This window comes from Oryctolagus cuniculus, chromosome 7 (assembly GCF_051225735.1).
Source record: "Oryctolagus cuniculus isolate XC-2025 breed Fujian yellow rabbit chromosome 7, ASM5122573v1, whole genome shotgun sequence".
NCBI lineage: Eukaryota > Metazoa > Chordata > Mammalia > Lagomorpha > Leporidae > Oryctolagus > Oryctolagus cuniculus.
This window is the reverse complement of record NC_142873.1, coordinates 1,647,713-1,669,586: the sequence shown is the minus strand read 5'-3', so window position 1 is coordinate 1,669,586 and position 21,874 is coordinate 1,647,713. Positions and strand designations below refer to the sequence as shown.

At 43.6% G+C, this 21,874-nt stretch overlaps 1 protein-coding gene across 3 annotated transcripts in view; it reads left to right on the top strand.

Moving 5' to 3' along the window:
* LOC138850456 (uncharacterized) overlaps positions 1-21,874 on the top strand; it is a 157,369-nt gene that overhangs the window by 76,947 nt on the left and 58,548 nt on the right. For 2 of the 3 annotated variants that reach the window (XM_089336788.1, XM_089336786.1), the window contains exon 2: positions 18,141-18,300. The exons of the other annotated variant lie outside the window; for it this stretch is intronic. In XM_089336788.1, coding sequence (XP_089192914.1) covers positions 18,280-18,300 — 21 coding nt within the window. In that variant the 5' untranslated portion in view covers positions 18,141-18,279. The remainder of the gene's footprint in view (positions 1-18,140; positions 18,301-21,874) is intronic. 3 annotated transcript variants of the gene reach the window in all.

Below are 21,874 nucleotides of genomic sequence, written 5' to 3'. Positions count from 1 at the left end.
ATTGGGTTGTGTTGGATTAATGTTGGTTTCTTAAATTGGGGTTCATATGCTATTTATCAGGGGACCACCCTATAGTTAGCAGAAACATCTTGGGTCAGGGGCAAAAGTGCTAAAAGGATACTAACTGGGCATTCTCAATGAATGGGACTCACTCATGGTATTTCTCTAAGTTTGAAATAATTTCAAAATTAACTACTCTTAAAATGACCAAATTGTAAGATGACAATATCCACATCCTGTTAGTAAAACAGGGACAGCATCAAATACTATAAAGGCTAAACCTTACCCAATTCCCATTAGGCCAACGTTATAAAACTGGACCCCCTCTAAGCATCTACATGCCTGTATGGAGACTGCAGAAATAATACAATAATATTCACAATGTGTTTCCTGTTCTGAACACATTTGTGATAGTTTTGAAACAGCTTGATCTTTTTATTTTAAAGCTTTTGAGAAGTCTTTTGACCTTTAGCAATAATTATTTTATTTTTGTACTGAAAAGAAAATATGTGGATATGTCTCAAATCTGTTGGTTCACTCCCCAACATTATGCCAGAGCTGGGGCAGGACCAAGCCCAAACCAGCAACCTGAAACACAATCTGGGTCTCTACAAGGGTGGCACGGACTCAACTCCTTTAACCCTCATCACCGTCTCTCAGAATGCACACCAACATGAAGCTGGAGTCAGAAGCAGAGCTGGGACTTTGCCCAGGCTCTCTGACATGGGATGCAGGCATCCCAAGCAGTGGTCACACCACTATGTCAAATGGCCACTCCTTCATTTTTAAATTAATTTTTTTATTTGAAAGAGACTGAGAAAGACAAGCAGCAGAAATCACTCATCTGTTGGCTTACTGCACAATGCCCACCACATCAGGACTGAATTAGATGAAAGACAGGAGCCAGGAGCTTCATCCAGGTCTTCCATATGGTTGACAGAAATGGTTGGGCCATTATTCACTGCCTTCTCCACAGACTAGCAAAAATCTAGAATGGAAGAGGAGTTGCCAGGACTCAAAGCTGCACTCCAGTATGAGATGCCAATGTCAGAAGAGCAGCTTGACCTATTGAATCACATGCTAGTCCCTGCATCAATTCAAACCAGTGCACTCACCCTACCCTGTATGTATTCAAAGAATGCAAAGCTGGACATCCTCTCCCTTTCCTTATTATTATATTAGTTCCTCAGCAGAACCATTGTTCAGTTTAAACTGAGAGAACAGAGCAGCTCTGATTAGTACAGTGATATGCATTTTGCGTTTTGGACACTTTTTTTAAGATTTATTTATTTTTGAAAGTCAGAGTTACACAGAGAGAGGAGAGATGAGAGGGAAAGAGTTCTTCCATCCACTGGTTGACTCCTCAAATGGCTGCAATGGCCAGCACTGTACCAATCTGAAGCCAGGATCCAGGAGCTTCTTCCTTGTCTCCCACACAGGTGCAGGGGCCCAAGGACTTGGGCCATCTTCTTACTGCCATAGCAGGCCATAGTAGAGAGCTGATTTCTATGCCACTGGTCCAGACCCTGGACACTTTTTTGAAGGTTGAGTAACTGATTTTGGCAATGACAGAAAGTTTCTTTTACAATGACTTTGATGGGGCTGGTGCTGTAGCATAACAGTTAAAGCTGCTGCCTGGAGTGCTAGCATCCCATAAGGGTGCTGGTTCAAGTGTCAGCTGCCCCACTTCCAATCCAGCTCTCTGCTATGGCCTGGGAAAGCAGTAGAGGATGGCCCAAGTCCTTGGGCCCCTGCACCCACTTGGGAGACTCACAAGAAGCTCCTGGCTCCTGGATTTGGATCAGCACAGTTGCAGCCATTGCAGCCATCTAGGGAGTGAACCAGCCAATGGAAGCCCTCTCCCCCTCTCTCTCTGCTGCTGCCTCTCTAACTCTGCCTTTCAAGTAAATAACTAAATCTTTTTTAAAAAGTGAAAGAAAAAGAAATAATAAAATGACCTTGCTTTCCACAGCTAAAGAATTTTATGTTATCAGGATGTTTAAGGGCAGCAGCCAGTAAATTAGTTTTGTAAGTCTCAGTCTGTACTGTTTGAAGGAATTTAATCATTTCTGCCATCATAGTTTCAGGTTTTGGAGACAACAGCTTTTAAAACATTTTTTAGGCCGGCGCCACAGCTCACTAGGCTAATCCTCCGCCTAGCGGCGCCGGCACACCGGGTTCTAGTCCCAGTTGGGGCGCCAGATTCTGTCCCGGTTGCCCCTCTTCCTGGCCAGTTCTCTGTTGTGGCCAGAGAGTGCGGTGGAGGATGGCCCAGGTGCTTGGGCCCTGCACCCCATGGGAGACCAGCAAAAGCACCTGGCTCCTGGCTCCTGCCATCGGATCAGCGCGGTGCGCCGGCCGCATTGCGCCAGCCGTGGCGGCCATTGGAGGGTGAACCAACGGCAAAGGAAGACCTTTCTCTCTGTCTCTCTCTCTCTCACTGTCCACTCTGCCTGTCAAAAAAAAAAAAAATAAAAATAAAAATAAAAAAAATAAAAAAACATTTTTAATCCTGATTTGCATTTTCATAAGCCATTTGTTTTAGTAATATTTTGCCACTTCCTGATTATCTACCTGATGTCCAATAGCTTTTTCTAGCCTATCCACAAAGGACATATTGCCCTCAGTCAGCCCATGATGGACTGTAGAAAAGGAAGTGGACAGGTCTTTAACATCAAGAATCTTTTTCCATACTTTTAATGAATGTTAGAAATTTTTACATAAGCCTTCGTCCAAGGATAAGCAACTTGTCGACCAAGATCTGAATACACTCCCTCTCTCAGCAACTGCTCAAAAGTGGTAGGGACATTGTTATTTAGTTAATCTGTGGCTTGTACAGAAGCCCAGTCTCTATTCCTGAGCCCAAACAGTGTACTGGTCTGGAGTAACCAAGATTTTAATTAAAGTTTTCCAGTTCCATGGCACCATCTCACACCCTTCTCCAATTCCCTCCAGTATGCCCACTGTACCAGAACTCTGTATCTTGTACTCCGTTAAGCCCCTTTTTAGCCCTCTGTAAACATTATAAGGAAGATGTTCATGCCAGGGAGCTGCATTTTCGGGTCAAGCTACAGGACAAAGAGTTAACACTGGTGATTCCCCTTGCTCCTTGGCTTGCAGAAGCGTACCTAGCACTGCTGACACACCTGAAGGGGACTCAGATATCACCACCACAACAGCAGATGCTGAGAGTGCAGAGGTCTCTGTGAGGCAGTGGGGACAAGCCCATTGACCGACCTTCCTGGCCGGGGACAGAGGCCAAGGGAATTGTAACCTTACTAATGGCATCCCAGCAGAGATATCACATGTGCAAAAACAGAATAGGAGCTCAAGGCTCCTGATGTTATTTTTGACCAACTTTCTCTCAATCAGTTACTGTTTTTTTAGATTTATTTATTTATTTCAAAGTTAGAGTTACACAGAGAGAGGAGAGGTGAGAAAGAGAAAAAGGTCTTCCATCCACTGGTTGACTCCTCAAATGGCTGCAATGGCCAGTGCTGTACCAATCTGAAGCCAGGAGCTAGGAACTTCTTCCTTGTCTCCCACATGGGTGCAGGGGCCCAAGGACTTGGGCCATCTTCTTACTGCCATAGCAGGCCATAGCAGAGCGCTGGATCAGAAGTGGAGCAACCAGGACTTTAACCAGTGCCCACCACTGCAGGTGGTGGGTTTTACCCATTAGACCACAGTGCTGACCCAACAATCAGTTATTTTTAAAGTGCCTTCATCAGGATTCCAAGGATAGCAACTATTAATTTTTACAGCAAGCATCCAATTACTTTTTGGTAAAGAGTGTCCCTCTTCGGGCCAGCACCGTGGCTCACTTGGCTACTCCTCTGCCTGCAGCAGCGGCATCGAATATGAGCACCAGGAGCTAGTCCCAGTTGCCTCTCTTCCAGTCCAGCTCTCTGCTGTGGCCAGGGAAGGCAGTGGAGGATGGGCCAAGTGCTTGGGCCCCTGCACCCACATGGGAGACCAGGAGGAAGTACCTGGCTCTTGGCTATGGATCGGTGCAGTGCCAGCCGTAGTGGCCATCTGGGGAGTGAACCAATGGATGGAAGACATTTCTGTCTCTCTCTCTCACTGTCTATAACTCTACCTGTGAAATTAAAAAAAAGAAAGTGTCCCTCTTTCTAAAGGAGATAAAGCAGCCCAACTTTATGTTTCCATTACACCAGGTATGGGATTCCCCATCTTTATGACTCACCAGGATCTTGAAGAGATGAGTGTGCAAGTGAAAGGAGAGACAGGAGAGACAGGACATGGAAACAGTTCCTCTGCAAAGTGCTGCCAAACTAACCCGGGGTGTTTTCTTTATTGATAACGATTACAACAGCGTATTGTACAGCTCATGCATGTGCTCATCTAACTCCAAGGTTTCTCTGGAACATGTTTAGCAAGACATATTAGATAAACAAGTCTAGGGCAGCTGCTGCATGTCTTTGGGAAGCCAACATTCCCACAAGGCTCAGTGCTCTTCTTCTTAGTGGATCATAAACTATACTTAGTCCTTGCAGCTACACGCTGTGTACTAGGAAGAAAATGTCTTTGCTTTGGCAGAAATCTTATTCTCCACAGTCACATTTGACCATCTTTACAAACCTTCCTATGAGCAACCAGGTTGACCAGATCTGAGTCCACTCTGTGTGTGAATGAACATGACTTTGCTTTATATCTAAATACTGTTCTTCTATTTTGGATTATATATGTGTTTTTTTTTAACTTTTATTTAATGAATATAAATTTCCAAAGTACAGTTTATGGATTACAATGGCTTCCCCCCCATAACATCCCTCCCACCCGCAACCCTCCCCTTTCCCACTCCCTCTCCCCTTCCATTCACATGAGGATTCATTTTCAATTCTCTTTATATACAGAAGATCAGTTTAGCATACATTAAGTAAAGATTTCAACAGTTTGCTCCCACATAGAAACATAAAGTGAAAAAAATAAAAGATGATTTTTTAAATGATGATGAAATCAGATCAGACCTATTGTCATGTTTAATCCCAGTGAGAGTCAAGTTGGGAATTGATAATTTCTTTCTTTTTTCTTTTTTTTACAGAAGATCAGTTTAGTATACATTAAGTAAAGATTTCAACAGTTTGCACCCCCGTAGAAACACAAAGTGAAATATACTGTTTGAGTACTCGTTATAGCATTAAGTCTCAATGTACAGCACATTAAGGACAGAGATCCTACATGAGGAGTAAGTGCACAGTGACTCCTGTTGTTGACTTTACAAATTGACACTCCTGTTTATGGCATCAGTAATCTCCCTATGCACCAGTCATGAGTTTCCAAGGCTATGGAAGCCCCTTGAGTTCTCCGACTCTTATCTTGTTTAGACAAGGTCATAGTCAAAGTGGAGGTTCTCTCCTCCCTTCAGAGAAAGGTACCTCCTTCTTTGAAGACCTGTTCTTTCCACTGGGATTTCACTCACAGAGATCTTTCATTTAAGTTTTTTTTTTTTTTTTTTTTTTGCCAGAGTGTCTTGGCTTTCCATGCCTGAAATACTCTCATGGGCTTTTCAGCCAGATCGGAATGCCTTTAGGGCTGATTCTGAGGCCAGAGTGCTGTTTAGGACATCCACCATTCTATGAGTCTGCTGAGTATCTCGCTTCCCATGTTGGATCACTCTCCCCTTTATTTATTCTATCGGTTAGTATTAGCAGGTACTAGACTTGTTTATGTGCTCCCTTTGACTCTTAGTCCTTTCAATATGATCAATTGTGAACTGAAATTGATCACTTGGACTAGTGAGATGGCATTGGTACATGCCACCTTGATGGGATTAAATTGGAGTCCCCTGGTATGTTTCTAACTCTACCATTTGGGGCAAGTCAGCTTGAGCATGTCCCAAATTGTACATCTCTTCCCTCTCTTATTCCCACTCTTATGTTTAACAGGGATCACATTTCAGTTAAATTTCAACACTTAAGAATAACTGTGTATTAATTACAGAATTAAACCAGTAGTATTAAGTAGAACAGACAAAAAAATTCTAAGAGGGATAATGTATTAAGTTGTTCATTAACAGTCAGGGCTATGCTGATCAAGTCACCGTTTCCCATAGTGTCCATTTCACTTCAACAGGTTTCCTTTTTGGTGTTTAGTCAGTTGTCACCGATCAGGGTGAACATATGGTATTTGTCCCTTTGGGACTGGCTTATTTCACTCAGCATGATGTGTTCCAGATTCCTCCATTTTGTTGCAAATGACTGGATTTCATTGTTTCTTACTGCGGTATAGTATTCTAAAGAGTACATATCCCATAATTTCTTTATCCAGTCTACCATTGATGGGCATTTAGGTTGGTTCCAGCAGAAGAGACCTTGAATAGCTAAAGCAATCTTGTACAACAAAAACAAAGCTGGAGGCATCACAATACCAGATTTCAGGACATACTACAGGGCAGTTGCAATCAAAACAGCATGGTACTGGTACAGAAACAGATGCATAGACCAATGGAACAGAATTGAAACACCAGAAATCAACCCAAACATCTACAGCCAACTTACATTTGATCAAGGATACAAAACCAATTCCTGGAGCAAGGACAGTCTATTCAAGAAATGGTGCTGGGAAAATTGGATTTCCACGTGCAGAAGCATGAAGCAAGACCCCTACCTTACACCTTACACAAAAATCCACTCAACATTGATTAAAGACCTAAATCTACAACCTGACACCATGAAGTTATTAGAGAGCATTGGAGAAACCCTTCAAGATATTGGCATGGGCAAAGAGTTTCTGGAAAAGACCTGGGAGGCACAGGCAGTCAAAGCCAAAATCAACTATTGGGATTGCATCAAATTGAGAAGTTTCTGTATTGCTAAAGAAACAGTCAGGAGAGTGAAGAGACAACCGACAGAATGGGAAAAAATATTTGCAAACTATGCAACAGATAAAGGGTTAATAACCAGAATCTACAAAGAGATCAAGAAACTCCACAAAAAAACAAAACAAACAACGCACTTAAGAGATGGGCCAAGGACCTCAATAGACATTTTTCAAAAGAGGAAATCCAAATGGCCAACAGGCACATGAAAAAATGTTCAAGGTCACTAGCAATCAGGGAAATGCAAATCAAAACCACAATGAGGTTTCACCTCACCCCGGTTAGAATGGCTCACATACAGAAATCTACCAACAACAGATGCTGGTGAGGATGTGGGGAAAAAGGGACACTAACCCACTGTTGGTGGGAATGCAAACTGGTCAAGCCACTATGGAAGTCAGTCTGGAGATTCCTCAGAAACCTGAAGATAACCCTACCGTTCAACCCAGCCATCCCACTCCTTGGGATTTACCGAAAGGAATTTAAATTGGCAAACAAAAAAGCGGTCTGCACCCTAATGTTTATTGCAGCACAATTCACAATAACGAAGACCTGGAACCAACCTATTATTTATTTATTTTTTGCCAGACAGAGTTAGACAGAGAGAGTTATAGACAGTGAGAGAGAGAGAGACAGATAGAAAGGTCTTCTTTCCATTGGTTCACCCCCCAAAATGGACGCTATGGCCAGCACACTGCAGTGATCTGAAGCCAGGAGCCAGGTGCTTCCTCCTGGTCTCCCATGCAGGTTCAGAGCCCAAGCACTTGGGCCATCTTCAACTGCCTTCCTGGGCTACAGCAGAGAGCTGGACTGGAAGAGGAGCAATTGAGACAGAATCCGGTGCCCCAAATGGGACTAGAACCCGGAGTACTAGCACCACAGGTGGAGGATTAACCTAGTGAGCCACAGCGCTGGCAGGAAAGACATTATTGATTATTCTCTGGCCTGATATACCTGGACAAGTGTCCTACCAAAATAAAACTGGAGGGACCTGCACTGTGGCACAGGGGGTTAATGCCCTGGCCTGAAACACCGACATTCCATATGGGTGCCAGTTCAAGACCTGGCTGCTCCACTTCTGATTCAGTTCTCTGCTATGGCCTGGGAAAGCAGTAGAAGATGGCCCAAGTCCTTGTGCCCCTGTGCCCATGTGGGAGACCCAGAGAAAGCTCCTGGCTCCTGGCTTTGGATCAGCACAATTCTGGCCATTGCAGCCAATTGGGTGTGAACCATCAGATGGAAGACCTCTCTCTTTCTCTCTCTCTCTCTCTCTCTCTGCCTCTCCTTTCTCTGTGTAACTTTGACTTTCAAATAATTCAATAAATCTTTAAAAAATAAAATAAAATAAATAAACCTGGAAATAATATTGTTGGATGCATTTAGAAGTCTCAGGCCAAGATGAGAGGCTGCCCATTTTCTTATAAAGGAAGATCCATTCATAGGATTCAATTGCAATTGCATTGTCATAAATTCAGCAGAGACTGGTGTATCTTCCTGCATTGTCACCCAAATACAGTGTGGTAACTAAGGAGACCAAGCTGGGGAGAGAAAAGAGATATGGCATTGCAGTCTTTCCCAACATTCCTAGATGACACCAGTCATGACTCTCTACTCACTTGGGAATAGCCTGCCACCAGCCCTACTCAACAAACACCTGAAGAGTGACCAAAGACCAACAGAGGGAGCCCTTTTCTTATACAAGGTCAGGTAGAAGAGGGCTTGAGTACTGTATCTCACAAGGGCAGTTGTCACTGTAAGGTAAGTGATGTATACATGCGTGTACACACACACACACACAGACACACACACCAGATTTCTAGGATTGTTTTCATCTAAAAATTCTATTTCTACTGAATAGCATACCTTTTCTACCATCCATAACTACCCTTCTAATTTATGCTTCTCATATTCTATTTTTTTTTAAAGATTTATTTATTTTATTTGAAAGTCAGAGTTACGCAGAGAGAGGAGAGGAAAAGAGAAAGAGAGGTCTTCTATCTGATGGTTCGCCCCCCAGTTGGCTGCAATGGCCAGAACTGCATCAGCCCAAAGCCAAAAGCCAGGAGCTTACTCTGTATCTCCCACATGGGTACAGGGGCACAAGGGCTTGAGTCATCTTCTACTGCTTTTCCAGGCCATAGCAGAGAGTTGTATCAAAAGGGGAGCAGCCGGGACTAGAGCTGATGCCCATATGGGATGCCGACGCTTCAGGCCAGGGTGTTAACCTGCTGAGCCACAGTGCTGGACCCTCGTATTCTATTTTTTAAAATAGATTTATTTAATTGAAAGAGTTACAGAGATAGGTAGAGCCAGAGAAAGATCTTCCATCCACCGGTTCACTCCCCAAATGACCACAACGGCCAGAGCTGAGCCAATCTGAAGCCAGGAGCCACGAGCTTCTTCCAGATCTCCCACAGAGGTGCAGGAGCCTAAAGACTTGGGCCATCTTCTACTGCTTTTCCAGGCCATAACAGAGAGCTGGGTCAGAAGTGGAGTAGCCAGGAATTGAAGAGGCACCCATATGGATTGCCGACACGGCAGGTGGGGCTTTAAACCACTGCACTACAGCGCTGACCCCTCTGACTACTTTAAATACTTAATATGTTGGAATCTTACATTATTTGTCTTTGGGGACTGATACTTGTGGTTAATTTCACTTAGGAAAATAACCTTACTGTTCATCCATGGCACAGGATTTTCTTTTCTCTGTGCCTGCATAACTTTGCACTGTGAGTGCAGGCCACACTAAAAGTCTTGGCTACAGTGAATTATGCTGTGGCAAACAGTGCTAATACTTTATTTATATTGAACTTTCAATGCTTTTAGATATTTAATAAGAACTGAGATTATCAGATCATATAAAAATTTTGTTTTCAATGTAATGAAGAACACTCATACTGTTTTCTGTGGTGGTTGCATCATTTTACATTACCACTGACACTGTACATGTAGCTGAAAATATATATCTTCATCAAATTATGCACCTGGGTTTTTTGTTTGTTTGTTTTTAAAGAACAGGAGCAGGAGGTCACGTTGGCCATTACTGGCCATGGTTATGAAGATCCCTCTGCACAGTTATGAAGATCCCTCTGTACTTGCATTCAAGGTGAATCAGCATTGGGCTTCATTGTCAGTGTGGTGAAATTGCCCATCACCCAGGGAGAAGTGTATGACTGTTAAGTACATTTTCAACTTCCTGCAGTGGTTCTAAAGCCAGTTCTATAGGTATCATAATGCCATCTGGCTTTCAATACTGTTTCTGTTCCAGGTAACTTTCTGTTAGCAAGGTCAAGCACAGATTTCCATCTGAACATTTCTCTAGCTTGGGATTCACATAAAAGATGAGTGCCAGCACAACATTCCTCTACCCATTCTGCCTGCCATGACCTAGAGATAGACCTAACAGGCTAACCCAGATTTTAACTTTTCCAATAAATTGTTCCTACATGGGACAGGACAGCCTACATGAAGCTCCCAAAAATACCCACAAAAGGGGAAGTAGTGTTGCAATACCCAAGTAGGATCAGTGTGGTGACCTTGCCTAGAGTTTCCTTCTTTGGGACAACCCATGTCACCATGGAGTCCTTCCTGCCCAAATGCCTGAGGTATCAATAGCAAGAGCTGAGTCAATATCTGAAAAGTTATAAAGTATTCACATCCTAGATTTCTTGAGTCTGGGCCCCTAGAAAGTCAGGACAGAAGAGAACAGATGGCTTTCTCCAATGGGGCTTCAGCAAAGAAAGCTTAGACACCCTGAGTTCCAGGTTCTATTGTAGACTTTCATCAAGAAATTGATTTCATTTCTTGGGATTCTCTTTCATGGGATTCCTCAGCAGAAAAGACCTCTCCAAAGACTCATCCTCCATCTGCCTCATGCCATGTCAATAATCACACACATTTATGACACATAGCTCAATCTGAAAACCCCAGGGAGTGCCTGGGTACAATCAGGACCCAGCTTTGCAAACAAACTGAGTTCCAAGAGGGTTCCCTCTACCCTCTCAGTTATGTGACCCTGAAATATCACTATCTCCTAAAGACTCCATAGTCTGGGCAATGGCAAGTAGAATGGCAGTTACTGGGAGTTGGTGGTGGTGGAATTGTAAAAACTTTCCTTCAATGGGTAGAGAGTTTCAGTCTCATAAGGAAAAACAGTTCCGAATATTCGTCCCACAACAATGTGCATATCCTCAACACTTCTCAACTATACACTTCGAAATGCTTAAGATGATAAAATTCATCAGCTATATTTTGTTTTCTCAGAACCACAATAATAGTACATTTTAAAAGCAGTCAAATAGGAGCTAGACCTGTGGCACAGCAGGTTAAAACCCTGGCCTGTAATGTCAGCATCCAACAAGGGTGCTGGTTCAAGTCCTGGGTGCTCCACTTCCCATCCAACTTTCTGCAAATGTGCCTGGAAAAGCAATAGAAGGTGGCCCAAATACTTGGATATCTGCACCCACATTGGGGACCTGAAAGAAACTCCTGGCTCCTGAATTCAGATTGGCCCGGCTTGGCCCATTGTGGACATTTGGGGAGTGAACCAACCAATGGAAATTTCTCTCTGTCTCGACCTGTCTTTCTCTAACTCTGCCTTTCAAATAAATAACACAGATCTTAAAAAAAAAAAAAAAAGTTGATATGAAAAAAGTGGCCAAATACACAGCTCATAAAAATTAACATGTTTTCTCAGAAGTGCAGTTAATACTTACTAATTTTGTACAATCTCTTATATTTGCCCATTTTCACAATAACTTTCCTGATTCCATTTTGTTGAGCTTTATATCATCAATTTTTTTTTGAAATAGGAATCCGATGCCATCCTCTCTCACTAAAGACACTGATGACAGAGTGCAGAAGCCGTGTTCAGTGTGGGTGTGGCCTGGGTTCCCTCCCTTCTGGCTGTGTTTGGGGGAGACATAATTTGGTCATCCCTGGGCATCTTACACTAGGTGGAAGCAGGTGTACCTTGTGCTGAACAGAGAGATGTTGTGTCCACAGCCAGGGCTAAATCCTGGGGCCTGTGCATTCCCTCAAAATGTGCACACCTGAGCCCCAACTCCTCATGCACCAACACTGCCACAGCAGGAAGAACAAGCATGACCCTTGCCCCTGCAGCAGGAGCTAGTTTTATGGTCACTTAATGTGGGGAGCAACTGAGACTAGACTAAATTACTGGAATTAAGACTTATTCTATGCATCTGCTCTCCCACAATATGGCGCTGAGGGAGCAAACAACTACGCAGCTGCCTCATCAGTCTGATAAGCTGCAGGAGCTGATCCTGCTCCTGATTGGAGGAGAGCAGCATTCTCGGCGTGTGGGTAGCAGAGTTGGGATTGGTGGAAGAGGACTATAAAGGAGGAGAGAGACAACATGCACCAGGAACATCTGAAGGAACACCTGAGCAGCCCCCGAGAGAGCCGGCCGGTGGTGTGCTGCTCCTCCGCGGAAGCGGGGAAAGTGGCAGAGGGAGCCGCCCCTCCACGGAGGTGGAGGAGTCAGCAGCCAACCTGGGAAGGACCAGCAGCAAACCCGGGAAGGGCCGAGCAGACAAAAAACAGCGCAGGGTCTAGTGTCATTGCTCCGCGAATGGGGGAGCAACAACTTAACACTTGCACTGACAGGTGGGATGGATCACTCTGAAGAAATCATTGGATGATGCTCTCAGTAGAAGACATGGACTTGTGCCAGGGAAAAGCATCAGAGTTTGAGGATCATGCAAGTCCAATCCCATTTCTCCATAACAAAATGTTTTTTCTATTGTGTGTTTCTTTGGAGTAGAAGTTTTCTATTTATTTTGATTTCTTTTTATTCACCATTTTCTACATCTTGAAAATTGATTGATTCTTCTTCATTGTTCTATGTGTTTTTTGAATTCCTCATTTTGTTCCTATATTATTATTGATATTCTTGAGTGTTCCTCTGTGTACTTTTTGAGGTTGAACAACATGCATTTGCAACCGCAGAACACCAGAATATATAAGCAAATGTTGACAGCTCTGAAGGGATAAAGAGCAATGGAACAAACAGAATGTATTACTACTCCACTTTCAAGAGTGGTAGATTTGAACAATATTATAAATCAACTTTTCCTAACAGTTATACAGAGAGCATTCTACCTGACAGCAGCAGAACATGTGTTCTTCTCAACAGCTGTCAACAATTCTCCAGGTGGGATCATCTGTTATTTCAGAAAATATGTGTCAACAGTTTTTAGAAAATTGGAGTCATATCATTGCTTTCATGACTCCAATGGAATTAAAATAGAAATCAATTCCAGAAAAATGGGAAAAGTCGCACGTATGTGGATGTCAATCCACACTGTGTCAAACAGCCATTGGCTTGAAGAGGAAATCAGAAAATATTTCAGTGGGTACATTTTGAGTTTTGAGCTGGGATCCATAGCCACAATCACAATCTTCAAGTCCAGGCTTGGTACAGAGAAACCAGGTGGACATGGAAGGTCACCAGCAGAAAAGCTCTATGAACACTGAGAACCATGGGGATCTTTAAACAGAGCAGACAGAAGTCTTCTTACTGCCCACAACAGTTAAGGAGACAAGGATACTGATGCTTATGACCGAGTTCAAAGGCAGATTGCAAATTCATATATATTTTATATACAATATAAACATTTCATAGTCAGCTGAGCTTTATTTTATAAATGGACTGTTTGAACATAAGCTCCTTCATTAACATTTAGTAAATAGTTCAGTTTGTTCATTCAACAAATGATCTTTGCATGTCAGGCACTAGACACTATTCTAAGTATTTGGGATGGAGAAGCAAAAGACATACAATCAGGAAGGTTGCTTTGTAATAGGTCACACACTACATATGAGAAAATGAATGAAAACTCACACTGATGCTGTCATAAGTGCTATAAAAACGTAAGTGTGGAGAGAGAAAGAACTGAGATATATACAGAAGCTGCTTTGAGTACTCTGAACAAATCAATCCATTTCCTCCTAAAGTGTAGTATCCCCCAGATGCTTGATCCTGAAGGGAGATTTTTTAGAGATTTATTTATTTTGCTGAAAGGCAGAGTGAGAGGGAAGGAGATACACACACATAGGGGAGGAATAAAGAGAGAGAGAGAGATTTCCATTCACTGGTTCCTCCCCTAAATGGCTGCAACAGTTGGGCCTGGGCCAGACTGAAGCCAGGAGTCAGGAACCTCATCTGAGTATTTCATGTGGGTGGCAAGGAGTCAAGTAATCAGGCCATTATCTGCTAATTCCTAGGCACAGGTTAGATTGGATCAGAAAGAACACAGCTAGGATTCAAGTTGGCACTCTGATAGGAGATGCAGGCATCATAAGTGATAGTTTAATGTGCTGTACCACAATGCCAGTCCCAGCAAGTGAGTTTTATGTTCATGTTCTTGATGATTATTTCCTATTCCATATTTGCACTGGAACCTGTGAACTAAACTGCAGTAGGAGGTGAAGCAAAGTCTATTTTCCTGAGAACAAATGTAGGTTTCACTCAGATTTGTTCCTGGAGGATATTTAACACATATCAGGTTGTTTCTTTGCTCTGGAACCTGTGAACTAAACTGCAGTGGAAGGTGAAGAGAAGTTGGAGAGGTCCCCTGCTCAGAGGCCTGGTCTGCCTCTGTGGTCTACTCTGGCAGTAGGCTGATAGGGACTCCAGACAAGGTGGTGAGGCGGCATCTTGGCTGGAGCATCTTGTAGTCTCCTTGTGTCACTTAGCAAGGGGGCTAGGGAGCTGGTGCTTCAGCTCCACATGTGAGGAGATCCAGAGGTTTGCACACACTGGGCCCATGCACACACACACACACACATACACACAGACAGTGGGGTTACAGCTCAGGGACAGCTCTGAAGGTTGGCTTGTGCCACTACCTGCTCCATGCAGAGTAGTGAGCTGCCTCTTCAGCTCCGGATGTGAGGAGATCCAGAGGTTCACACACACCAATTTGGAAGAGTATTCATTTGGTGAAATATGAGTGGTTCAATTTAATTTCCATCCAAAAGCACCTTGAGTTGCATTGTGGCTGATTGAGCAGCTTATAGTTACAATCCTATTACTAAGAAGAAAGTGGTGTTCTATTGTAATACTGCATGTCCTGTATGTGTGTTAAATTTAAGAGAAGTTGGCTGTTAAGTGGATTTTTTTAAATGTTTATTTTATTTGAAAGGCAGAGTTACAGAGAAGCAGAGGCAGAGAGAGAGAGAGAGAGAGAGAGAGAGAGAGAGAGAGGTCCTCCATCCACTGGTTCACTTCCCAGGTAGCTGCAATGGCCAGAGCTGGGCTGATCTGAATCTAGGAGTCAGGAGATTCCTCCCAGACCCCCTCCACCCTGGATGCATGCCCAAGCACCTGAGCCATCCTCCACTGTTCTCCCAGGCCACAGCAGAGAGCTGGATCACAACTGAAGCAGCAGGGGGTGGCCCTAACTGGCACCCAAATGTGATGCTGGCACTGTGGGTGGCTGCTTTACCCAATATGCCACAGCATCAGCCCCTGTTAAGTGGGTTTCCTATAGTAGAGGTTTTGTGAGAGATCTGGTAAATGCGATGGAGTAAACATTTAAATCCCTTAAACTATCCAGCAACTGTGTCTGTGGCTGTTGATGCCCAAGGAGACAGTTAGGAGTCCTTGTCAATTTAGAAAATGCAGGAGCTTTAGGGATATTTGTCCCATTCTTGGCTCTTTTTTTTCCTTCCCTCCCCTCCCCTCCCCTCCCCTCCCCTCCCCTCCCCTCCCATTCCCTTCCTTTCCCTTCCGTTCCTTCTCCTTCCCTTCCCCTTCCCCTCCCCTTCCCTTCCCCTTCCCCTCCCCTTCCCCTCCCCTTCCCCTCCCCTTCCCCTCCCCTTCCCCTCCTCCTCTCCTCTCCTCTCCTCTCCTCTCCTCTCCTCTCCTCTCCTCTCCTTTCCATTCCTTTCCTTTCCTTTCCTTTTATAAAGCATTTACTTAATGAATACAAATTTCATGGATACAGTTTTAGGAATACAGCAGTTCTTCCCCCCATACCCACCCTCCCACCCCCACTTCTCCCTGTCCCACCTTCTACTCCCTCTCCTATCCCATTCTTCATAAAGATTCATTTTTAATTATCTTTATATACCAAAGACCAACTCTACACTAAGTAAAGATTTCAACAGTTTGCTCATACACAGACACACAATGTATAAAGTACTTTTGAAGATGACAAGTTTTACCATTAATTCTCATAGTACAACTCATTAAGGACAGAGGTCCTACATGGTAAGCAAGTGCACAGTGACTCCTGTTGTTGATTTAACAATTGACACTCTTAATTATGAAGTCAGTGATCACCTGAGGCTCTTCTCATGTGCTGCCAAGGCTATGGAAGCTTTTTGAGTCCACAAACTCTGTCGGTATTCAGACAGGGCCATAAGCAAAGTTCTCTTCTCCCTTCAGAGAAAGGTACCTCCTTTGATGGCCCCTTCTTTCCACTGAGGTCTAACTCACAGAGATTCTTCATGTAGATTTTTTTTTTTTTTTTTTTTTTTGCCACGGTGTCTTAGCTTTTCTTGCCTGAAATGATGTCATGGGCTTTTCAGCTAGATCCAAAGGTCTTATGGGCTGATTCCTTTGTCAATATGCTGCTTAGGATATTTGTCATCAGCTCCCCATCAAATTTCTCTCAGCTGCGGCCCAGACAAGCTATGCAGGGTGGGTACGGATCATGGATGGGTGAGGGTGTATAGTGCAGGAAGATGAATAGGGTTAGGACTCATGGGAAGCCAGCCTTTATCATGTTGCTGTTTTTCCTTTTAATAAATTTTGGGGAATTATTAAAATCCCTTAAATGTCTCACCACCCTGGTAGGTAGATTTGCAACCTCTACAGACTGCCACTATTTCTAAGGTATACTAACTAAATACAATGTTTGGAGTTCTCTCATCTTACACTCTCACATTATGCTAGAATCTATATACAGCATCCATACTGGGGTTTTCAGATCTGAGATAGATCTTGGAATTCCTGGTAATCAAGAAGCAAGAAATAGGACTCAGAATACTGACTCAAATTTAAAAATTTAAATATTTAAAAATCTGGACATTGCTAGCCAAGACTGCCTAATGCATGTAAGAATAACAGCCACTGATGATGTACTATGGAGAGGCAGAGCAGTTCACTCTTGGACAGCCCATCTCACTATTGCAACCTCATAAACAACAGGGAGGTTCCCAGCTCACAGTCACATGACCTGCTCATTAATCTAAAAATGATGAGTGTCAGCCACCTTTCTTCTAAAGCCTTCCAAGGAACATGTGCATGGATGCTTGGAACACTGTAGTCCAGCAAGCCTGTATGTGATTGACATCCCCTTTAGAAATTCGGATCTGGAACTCATTTTTTTTTAAAGATTGATTTTCTTTATTTAAACAGCAGGGTTATAGAGAGAGAAAGCGGTAGGAAACTATGCTTTTTCTTATTATGCAGGTGCCTATTGGATGGTGAAGGAGAGATAGAACTGAGCTTAAATTTCCCTACTGAGGAAGGCAATCCCCCAAAGCCAAATGGCTTGAAACACCCTCATGGCCATCCAAAGAAGAAATTTGTGCCTCCATCAAAACAAGATATTGTGTATAAAATCCCAATAGCTCTGGGATCATTTTCCTAGCTAACATGCCCATCCAGTTTAATACTATGTCTGACCTACAAACTGAGCCCTAGTCAATGGCTTTACTTACTTGAGGTTAAAAATTCTTAGTGAAAGCTGCCAACAGTTTTATGATTTGCTGTTTAGGTAGAGTAATGTTAATATGTTGTTGCTTTTATTATTACTGTGAAATGATAAGGCACCTGCAAGGTAAAACATGTGGAAACTACCTGTGTGGCTCCCCTTTCCCAAGGAGGTAGAGACTGGCTTTCAAATTCATTTCCTGGATACCATCTGGAACCAGGTCTATTTTAGGAGGAATTTTAAATGAGGACTAACATTCTAATAATGTTATTGGGAATTTACTTAGGGTTTAAAGTCACTATGTTACAGAAACTTTACAAATGAACCTATGAGCCAGAAGCTAAACAAATGTTCTTGCCTTTATCTCTCTTCAAAGGGAGAAAGCAAGGGTCAAAACAATGTCAATTTTCCATTCCAAAAATTCCCCTACATTACTTTCATTCAGCAGAAAGTAGCCAGAATGGAGTCAATTCCCCTATTCCATACATATGGATCAGAAAACTTGACAGTGAGGAATTATTAGCCATAATAAAGGCACCTTCCCTTCCCACATTTTACCTTCATGAAGGCATCTACTCTAACCCTAGTCTTGTGAATATTGTTTTCATAAGAATTTTAGGAGTCCACTGAAAGGGGATGATTTGGAATGGCAGACTTTTGACCCAGCTACAGAAAGTCTCCTCCCAACTGATGTTGAGCTCTCCCAACTGATTTTGAGCTCTGTATCAAGAACTGCCAGCTGAGGGATCCATGCTACACTCCTCTGCCAAGGTAGGACCCTCATCAGAACAAAGCATGAAAATCTGCATAATTGTTAATCAAATAGACTCATTGTTCTATTTCCAACCTCACTCTGCAACTGTCCTGTTGGCTTGTTGGGAAAGAGCTCACTTCGGATTGGGGGATCTCTTTCCCCCAAGAGTACTGGATTTTTTAAATTAACCCTTCCCTTTTACCAACACTCTGATGAATTGACCATCTGAGCAGCAAGCAGCAAGGGCCTGATTATTTGGTAACTATCATTGAGATTTGATAGACTTCTGTGTCCTCGTTTGCAAAGGATTAACTGCTCTGTTTTATTCTCCCCAAAACCATGTCCTCATTATTTTAATTGGCACTTGCTGTGGGGAGATGGGCCCTGCTCCCCACAGGGCCCTGCTCCCCACAGCTCCCCCTTCTTTTTATTCTTTGTGGTGTTCATACACGCCTGTCTTCGGTGCCCCTTGGCACATACTCTGCTCTGCTAGAGTTGCCCACAGGTGCTTATCACCCTAGGCAGTCCGAATCCAAGCCCTCTCATTGCCATGTTGTGGAGAGACTTTCTTATTTTTTTTTTCTATTTCCCGACTCGCTTATCCCCCCCACAGCTTTTTTCCCCTCAGCTTTCTTTCTCTCCCTGCGGTTTTCTTCCTGCGGCTTTTTCTTATTTTCCTTTCTCCAGCTTTCTTATTTCTCTCTATTTTTCCCCCGTGGCTTTTTGTCTCTCGCTCCCCGTGGCTTTTTGTCCCCATCTGTATCTGAGTCACGGAACCACTTGTCGCTCCCCCACGGGCTCACAGGGGGAGCTACACCAGACTGGACGCTGTTGTTTAAGCGAATGACTCTGCGTTGTGTGCTCAAGTTTGCTCCTGTGCTAACTGCATTCTAACCGCATTCCACTTGGTGTGTGTCCGCATTCTTGTTATTCTTTTGGTGCATTTTGTGAGATGTCTGTGGTGCATAAGCGAATCCCTCCATGCTGCTTCTATCTTGCCTTTATAGTCCTCTTCCACCAATCCGTGCTCTGCTGCCCACGCGCTGAGCATGCTGTTCTCCTCCAATCAGAGGTTGGATCAGGAATCAGCTAATTGATGAAGCAGCTGTGTAAGATTTGTTTACTTCCTCAGAGAGCCATATGGTGGGAGATCAGGCGCATAGAGTTAGTCTCAATAGTCTCAGTAGTCTAGTCTAGTCTTGGTAGTCTCAGTACTTATTTCACCATGTTGCAGGAGATGGGCCCTGCTCCCCACAGGGACCCGCTCCCCACACTTGGGACAGAGTCCAAGCCTTTGGAAAGAACATTATTCTAATTTCTAATTAAATTTTAGTACTTTATCATCAGGTTTGATTTCCAAGTTATCTGGTTGAGCAGCTTGTTAAAATAAACAGACTACAAGAGAATATTTTACATTTCTGATTATTAAATGAGGAAAAGACATTTTATGTTTTGTCAAAATCTCATTCTCTACTTTTTTTGCTTTTGAACATTTATTTATTTATTTATTTGAAAGTCAGAGTTACACACAGAGAGAGAAGGAGAGGCAGAGAGAGAGAGATCTTCCATCCACTGGTTCACTCTCCAATTGGCTGCAATGGCCGGAGCTGTGCCAATCCAAAACCAGGAGCCAAGAGCTTCTTCCAGGTCTCCCATGTGGGAGCAGGGGCCCAAGGACTTGGGTCATTTTCTACTGATTTCCCAGGCCACAGCAGAGAGCTGGATCAAAAGTGGAGCAGCTGGCACTCAAAGTGGTGCTCATAAGGGATACTGGCACTGCAGGTGGAAGCCCTACCTGCTCCATCACAGTGCTGGCCCCCAATATGTATTGTTTTTATAAGCAGATCATATAGGGGCCAGTGCTGTGGCACAGAAGTTTAATCTCCACCTGTGGCACCGACATCCCATATGGGCATCAGTTCTAGTCCTGGCTGCTCCTCTTCCAATCCAGCTCTCTGCTGATGGCCTGGGAAAGCAGTAGAAGATGGCCCAAGTCCTTGGGCCCCTGCACCCATGTGGGAGACTTGGAGGAAGCTCCTGACTCATGGCTTTGGATCAGCCCAGCTCCAGCTGTTGCCACCATTTGGGGAGTCAACCAGCAGATGGAAGATCTTTCTCTCTGTCTCTGCTTCTTACTGTCTGTAACTCTACCTGTCAAAAAAATAAAATATTAAAAAAAGAAAGCCATATGAAGACACACAGAAAGGAGATGTCATGACAACAGGGGCAGAAATTAGAGAGATACAGCTTCCAGCCACTGAATATCAATGATTGAAGGCAATCATCAAAAGCTAGGTAAAGGCAAGGAGGCATTCTTCTCTAGAGCCATTAGAAGGAACATGGCCCTGCTAACACCCTGATATCAGATTTCCGGCCTCAAGAACAGAAAAAGAATATATATTTATTCCACATTTTTATATGCCTATCCCATTTTAGTTGTTTTAAGTCACGTATTTTGTCATGATTTTATGGCAGCCTAGGAAACAATACACGTTCACAATGCTGACATCTTTTACTCTGTGACATCAGATTCCGCATTTATTCATTAGCAAGGCATTAATTTTTTTTATAGGCAAAGTGGACAGTGAGAGAGAGAGACAGAGAGAAAGGTCTTCCTTCTACCATTGGTTCACCCTCCAATGGCCACTGCAGCTGGTGCACTGTGGCCGGTGCACCGCGCTGATCCAATGGTAGGAGCCAGGTGCTTCTCCTGGTCTCCCATGGGGTGCAGGGCCCAAGCACTTGGGCCATCCTCCACTGCACTCCCAGGCCACAGCAGAGAGCTGGACTGGAAGAGGGGCAACTGGGACAGAATCCGGTGCCCTGACCAGGACTAGAACCTGGTGTACTGGTGCCGCAGGTGGAGGATTAGCCTATTGAGCTGCGGCGCCGGTTGGCATTAATCTTTCAGTCTGTCCTTCTCCAAGATAAATCTACATTGCTTCAAACATTTTTGATGTAGCACAATTACTACAACCTGGTTGATTCTGTATCCTGCAATGTTATGGAATGCATTTTTGGATTTAATAGTTTTTTTTTTTAATTTTCCTTTTTAAAGATGTATCTATTTTAGTCCAGCAACCACCTGCCATTCCGCTATACCACGTGTGCACTGATTAGAGTCCTGGCTCTTCTACTTCCTATCCAGCTTCTTGCTAATGCACTGGAAAATCAGGGAAAGATGGTTCAGGTGCTTGGGCCTCTGCAACCTATGCTTCTGGCTCCCCAGCCATGCCACTGTAGACATGTGGGCAGTGAACCAAGATCAAAGATCTCTCTATCTCCCTGTAACTCTGCCTTTCAAATAAATGAAAGAAATCTTGAAAAATATTTATTTGCTATGTTTGCTTGCTATAATATTTATTTACTTGAAAGGCAGTTACAGAGAGAGAAAGAGAGAGAGGATCAGTTTTTCCATCTGCTGGTTCACTTCTGCAATAACCAGGGCTGGGACAGGCCAAAGCCAGGAGCCAGGAGCTTCTTTCCAGGTCTCCCATGTGGTTGCAGGGGCCCAGGCACTTGGACCTTGGACCCAGGTGTATTACCTGAGAACTGGAATGGAAGTTGAGCAGATGGAACCCACACTGGTAT